Consider the following 6850-nt stretch of genomic DNA (forward strand, 5'->3'; position numbering starts at 1 on the left):
GCTTTCCATTACTACCCATTAAACTATCTTTCCCTCTTCCAATACTTTGCTGTATTATATTAGCTCCCCAAACATCAATTTTGTCTGAACTATCTCCTGTTAAGCTAGTGATACCATAGACAGTTATACCCTGGAAAGAGAAAAGCAAGTACAAAAACATGAATCCAAGGCCTTCAACTTTGCAAAAATAATTCCAAATTGTTTTTATACGAACTTGTCTTCGCAATGAGTGATGACATTATACGCTGGAACCCACCGGGGTGGGGGGTGGGGGGGTTATGATGCTGCTGCATTCCTGGGACACTGGCTAGAAACAAGTGCCTTTAAGCAATATCATTTAATGTTCCAGCTCTCCCCAGAAACCCAGGCGGCGGCAAAAACGGGTGACCAACCCAGGGTGAGGGTCAACAAGACTTGAGAGAAAAAAATGAGAGATAAAACTAACTCAAGGAAGTTTTTTAAATAAGTCATTACTATCTAGTACTGATTGCACTTAATGCCATTTGATGGCCTAATGAAACAGATAAATGTAAAAAGTACTTATCAAATACAGCACAATATGGAAGAAAAAACTTACTCTCTACATCGCTCCTTTTTCTCATTCTAAAATGACAGGATATTTGCATTATCTTGGAACAGGAGGAGACTTTTAAGGAAGAGCAAAGAAGTCAAGATTTAGAGGGACGAACGGAATGCCCTCTGTCCCAACTGTTAAAACAGAAACGTGGGGCTTCCCTGGTGGCTCAGTGGTTGAGGGTCTGCCTGCCGATGCAGGGGATGCGGGTTCGTGCCCCGGTCCGGGAAGATCCCACATGCCGCGGAGCGGCTGGGCCCGTGAGCCATGGCCACTGAGCCTGCGCATCCGGAGCCTGCGCCCCACAGCGGGAGAGGCCACAGCAGTGAGAGGCCCGCGTACCGGAAGAAAAAAAAAAAAAAAGAAAAAGAAAAAACGCATTTCTGTGTTACACATGATTAACATTCGCCTTTTAAAAACATGCCAGCCGATTAAACAGAGTTTAGAGAACAAAGAATGTTTAACAAATAAGTTTAACTTACCTCCATTGGTCTCTTGATAAACCACAGACTTCCCCAATTCAGCACCAAGACGCCTAAAGGAGGGGGAGGGGGGAGGCAATTAAGAACGCTCTTTTTAAAAAACTCCAGTTCACAGGCATGTGTTTAACAAAAAGACTACAATAACTACACCAGCACTCCTTTACAAAAAAAAAAAAAATTTAGAAAATTTAATTCATTAAGAACTAAAACCTGCTGTCATTCCACAAGCAGCTTCCAGTGCTCACCAATCTGTAACACACTGCTTTACTGGGAAGAGCCCACAATCAAAGTTGAGTGTCTAGTTCCATTGTTTTTTTGAATAACAATTTTCTTGGAACATCAATACCCAACAAATACGTGGTTACTAGCAATAATTCCAAAACACACAAGCCCAAGGTAAATGCCTCAATTGTCAAAAGCGTTGCAGACTTCAGTGCCATTAACCAAATGCGAGTGCATTTGCACCAAGTGTGAATCGTGTCTGGATCCCGTGTAAAAGCCCATTTTGGGGACAACCTAGGAAATATGAACAAGGACTAGATACTAGATATCAAGGAATTAATGGTAGGTTTTTGTTTGTTTTCAGTTCTTATCAGTAAGCATTACCATTTTTATGAGTGAAACGATATAAGGGTGGAATCTGTTTAAAAACACTCCAACCAAGTGTACAACAGAATATTATTCAGCCTTAAAAAGGAATGAAATTCTGGTACACGCTACAATACGGATGAACCTTGAAAAAATGATTCTAAGTCAAATGAGTCAGACACAAAAATACAAATACTGCATGATTCCATTTATAGGAAGTACCTAGAACAGGCACATTCACAGTCACACAAAGCAGAACAGAGGTCACCAGGGTCTGGGAGTAGAGGGGGAATGGAGAGTTAGTGCTTAAAGGGTACGGAGTTTCTGTCTGAAACGATTAAAAGATCTGGAAATGAACAGTGGTGATAATCACACAACACTGTGAATGTACTTAAAGTCAGTGAATTGCACACTTAAAAGTGGCTAAAACTTAAAACTTTTCTGGAACAAACTTTTCAAGAACCAAATATAAAAACAAAAAAGCAAAACCGGGGCTTCCCTGGTGGCGCAGTGGTTGGGAGTCCGCCTGCCAATGCAGGGGACACGGGTTCGAGCCCCGGTCCGGGAGGATCTCACGTGCCGCAGAGCGGCTGGGCCCCTAAGCCTGCGCCTGTGCTCCGCAGCGGGAGAGGCCACAACAGTGAAAGGCCCGCATACCGCAAAAAAAAGGAGAAAAAAAAAAAAAAAGCAAAACCATTGACTATTTAAATCTGCCCTCCTCCCTCTGCTTTCTCTTACCAAGGTCACTGTGGTAAATATGACCCAAGATAAACAAACACAAGCTTTATATTTAAAATCAGTATTTTAGTTGGCCTCAAAAAGAAAGACAAATAATCAGAGGTTAGAAATAGAAACTAGGTAGTAGATTGCAAAAGGACTGTTTGGTTTTTTTTTTTACGCTCTTCTAATCTCATTCAAAACTCTAACTGAAGAGAACATAGGCATTACTGAGAAAATATGACAAAAGTTTCCCCTTTCTTCTACAATTTCACCTAGAATTTTAAAATATCTTCATGCCATTAATTATCAACTCTGAAAAACCCACAGAACTCTAATGTAAGTTGTTTAAAATGTGAAAATGACTTTAAAAGTTAAAAGACAAGCTTATTTATTTTATAACAAGTTTATTTGCAAAGGGCTCAAAAGGCTCTTCCTTTACACTAGGGTTCTGGGATTCTTCACAAGAGCCAACTAGAAAAGAGGCCATTTAGTAAACATGTATTATTCAGAGGGCCACTATGAGCCTCTGCTCTGCTAGATGCTTGATCCACATTATTTTGTTCGTGCTCACAATGTTCTGGGTCCAACAGACGGAATTATCCCTATTTTACTAATGAAGTTCAGGAAAATCAAGTCTCTTGCCCAGGGCAAGGCTGACAAGGCCTTCAGACCCCAAAGGCCACTTGAGGCCAGAGGCTTCCTTAGGTGAAAAAGACAAAAAAAGGCAAAGACTTAGCCTGATCGAATCTAACTGACTTACAAAATACGGTTAGACCATGGTTTCTATCACCAACTCCGACAAATCTGCTCCCCTAGGGTTGCCCTGTTCTCCCTGCCCTCCCCTACACCTCTACTTCTGTCGGTGCACCTTGCGTCTTCCACCGGCAAGGCCCTCCGGCCGCCCCCACCTACTGCACCCGCACCGTCCGTCCCCAGTGTTGTAACTACGTGCGGGCCTCCGTCTCCTCGGGGAGACTTGGGAATGGCAATGACCAGCTTCAGAGGTCAACCCCAACCGTGGGAAAGGGAGCCAAACCCAGAGCCCCTCTCTCCAAGGCGCGCTAATCCAGCGATTACAGAATCCTCACCACCGCCTGGGAGGTGGGAGTGGGGAGCCGAAAGCAGGGCGAGCGGTCCAAGGACCCGGAGGTGGGGAGAAGCCAGCAAGAGTCAGACGAACGCTTTTCAGCTGCAGAACTGGGGGTGGGGGGGTGATCCTCTGTCACCTCCAAGGGTTTGTCCAGACCTGAAACGGCAGGATTCTGCGACTCCCTCCCCCAGGGGCAGGACGATGGGGTCAAATTACCCCTCGCCCGGGTCGGGGAACGTGGAGGCGAAGAGGAACAAGGACCGTCTCCCGGGAGGGGCCCCTCGGGACATCCCCGGCTCCCGCCCCTTACTCGGTGATGCGCTTGGCCAGCTCGGTGCAGGCAGCCGTGGAGTTGGCCGAGAAGACTCGGTAGCCGGTACGGGCGGCGTTCATGGCCGGGCGGGCGGCGGGGCAGGCTCGCGGGGCGCGGAAAGCGGAGGACACGGAGAGCGGGGGCAGCAGCAGCAGCTTCTTGGGCATCGTCCGGCCCGGGGGCGCAGTTACAGCCGGCCCGCGGCGGGGCTGCACGGGGGAGCGGTAGGCCCGCGTAGCGAAGGAACCGAGAAACCCGGCACAGGAGGGAAGAGGTCAGAGACCCCCACCCTCCTCGTACAAAAGGCTACTAAGGGCTCTGGAGCAACCAGAGCTCGCTGCGACCTGCGCCGCAGCCACCTCAAAGCCAGAGACGACGGCACCGCCCCCTCCGGGAATCGAAAAGGCGCGGCTAGAGCACCCGCACAGTCACCATCTCAGATGAGGGCAGGGCGGTGGGCAACTCTCTACAAGCTTGTTTTCCGAGGCAAGCAGCACGGATTCACTCCGCCGCCTGATCTTGTCGCTCCACGGGAGTTCTTTTGCTCTCATCTTCTTGGGTGGTGCAGCCGGACTTGGTAGTGGTGCCAGCCTTTCCAACTTTTCCGCCAGGATCCAAAATGTCAGCCTCCGAGGTGGCTGACGATCTAGCTCTGCGCCTCCATGATAACACAGCGCCAGAGCCCTGCGAGGCGCATGCGCCGCGCTAGGCTGGGCATGCTTTGAAAAGTGGAGGGCGGGGTTATTTCCGGGTGGTTGCCTGGGATACTAAAATGCCCAAAAGGTGGGGTACTCCTGAGCCTGATCTTTATTCCCCAAACAAACTCCAAACTTGCATCTGCACGTAAGGCAAGGCTCTCTGAACGAGTCAAGGCACTCCTGCCAGTCTTTGCTCTCAATCAGAAAAGCCTTTATTCCTCCCCTTCCATGTGCTCCAGTCCCTTAAAGACACACTCACGTCACATCTGCTCCACTGAGTCTTTCTAGGTACTTCAGCCACAGTAAGCCGCCCTCGCCCGCTGGGCGGTACCGTGCGTGGCACCATGTATAGTTGCTTCTATTTTTATTTAGCTTTGTGAACATCTGTCTTCCTGACTAAGATGTAAGTCCTCCTAGGGCAAGATCGTATGTCACTTAGTTCTTCGTGTTTCCCAGTGTCCAGGGCAGTGAGATGGGTTCCAGAGGCACGCAATCAATACCTGTTGAATGAGGTCCAAGAAGAAAGTAAAGGACAGGGAAGCATTTGAGTCACTAGTTATCAGTTGCCTCAGGATTGGGGAGGGAAGCTGATCTCCTGCTTCTCCATCTTCTGAGGACTCCGCCTGTTGTGACATTGGGCCTGAGGGAGCAATTGATTGTCACTCTTGTGTCACGAAGCCTCCGAAGCCTGCAGCTTCAGGATTTGGAAATTGAACTGCCCCAGGGCCTGTAGCAGCCTGACCCACGTTCCAGCTGGCTCTCCAGAATTACTGATGCACCCACCCCCTCTCTCCTAGAGCAGGTGAAAGAGAAAAAGAAAGAAAAGAAAGAAGGAAAGGGAAAAAGCAAATGGGCTATGGGGTAAATAGCTTAGACCAAATTATTTACCTGCACACAAGTTCAGCCGATGGACCCAGCCATAAGCCACGTTACCTTCTAAAACTAAAGGAAACCACTTCCCTTCACATTTTCCATATAGATATATTTTTTCCATATATATATCCCACAGAACCCCTCAAACCTTAATATACCCCAAATTAAACCCATCTTCATTTTCTCAGTTCTCTCCAAACCGCACCTGCTCCTCTATTCCCTCTGTGAGTAAACATAACGTGAGGTTCCCAGTCAGTAAGTCTCAGGAGAATCCTTGACTCTTTCCTTTCTCTCGCTTTCTGCATCTATCCATTTATCCATCTATTAACATTTACTGAGCACCTACTGTTTGCCAGGCCCGTTTTAGCTGTTTGGGATACTTTAGAGGAAAAAAAAAAAGACAAAAATTCCTACCCCGGAGAGGTACACCTAGCAGGGGGGAGAGCAATTTTTAAATAAACATAATAATTGAGTAAATTATGTAGTGTGTTAGAAGTTGTATTTGTTTCCTATTGCTGTGGTAACAAATTACCACCAAGTGGCTTAAAACAACACAAGCTTACACAATCTTAGTTCTGGAGGTCGAAAGTCCTAAAATCAAGGTGTTGGCAGGCTGATTTCCCTCCGGATGTTCTGGAAGAGAATCCATTTCCTTGCCTTTTCCACTCTATAGAGGCCACTTCTCTCCTTGGCTAGTGGTCCCCATCCTCCATCTTCAAAACCAGCAGCCTAGCGTCCTCAAACCTCTCTCTCTGACCTTTGCTTCCATTCACATATCCTTACCCACTCTGACACCCTTGCCTCCCTCTTATTAAAAGCTTTTGTGGGGGCTTCCCTGGTGGCGCAGTGGTTGAGAATCTGCTCTGCCAATGCAGGGGACAAGGGTTCGAGCCCTGGTCTGGGAGGATCCCACATGCCGCGGAGCAACTAGACCCGTGAGCCACAGCTACTGAGCCTGCACGTCTGGAGCCTGTGCTCCGCAACAGGAGAGACCGCGCCAGTGAGAGGCCCGCGCACCGCCATGAAGAGTGGCCCCCGCTCGCCGCAACTAGAGAAAGCCCTCGCACAGAAACGAAGACCCAACACAGCGGAAAATAAATAAATTTATTAAAAAAAAAAAAAAACTTTTGTGGTTTTTAATAATAAGTCCTCCTACCTTCTTCACCCTGCTGTGGGTCTCTCACTAGGATTAATAATCAATTTCTCTGACAAGAAATCACAAAATTTAAGATTGGAAGTACTCACCTTCCCCAAGCCTCAATGTCTAAGTTCCTACAAACTTACCTTATTTCTCCACTGATAAGATAGGGAAGAAGGGTCATAAAAGATGAATTTGGGATAACCATTTGGGAGCTACTTATGAGAAACAGCTGCCCTCACAGATTGGCTCAGGCACGGAGGGAGGAGGCTGGGATTTAGGCACAGAATGTCATGGGAAGCGCCCTCAGGCTAGGCATTTAATCTCAGCCTGGCATCAAGAACGACAGAACCGGGGCTTCCCTGGTGGCGCAG

The 6850-nt window shown here is 47.7% G+C and overlaps 1 protein-coding gene across 1 annotated transcript in view; it reads right to left on the reverse strand.

The window, feature by feature from the left end:
• PRPSAP1 (phosphoribosyl pyrophosphate synthetase associated protein 1) overlaps positions 1–4429 on the reverse strand; it is a 31032-nt gene extending 26603 nt beyond the window's left edge. Inside the window, exons 1-2 of the mRNA XM_030837769.3 lie at positions 3765–4429; positions 1057–1109 (exon numbers count right to left, since the gene is read on the reverse strand). Of these exons, the coding sequence (XP_030693629.1) occupies positions 1057–1109; positions 3765–3934 (223 nt within the window). The 5' untranslated portion in view covers positions 3935–4429. The remainder of the gene's footprint in view (positions 1–1056; positions 1110–3764) is intronic.
• Positions 4430–6850: the final 2421 nt, after the last annotated feature.

Source organism: Globicephala melas, chromosome 20 (assembly GCF_963455315.2).
Source record: "Globicephala melas chromosome 20, mGloMel1.2, whole genome shotgun sequence".
NCBI lineage: Eukaryota > Metazoa > Chordata > Mammalia > Artiodactyla > Delphinidae > Globicephala > Globicephala melas.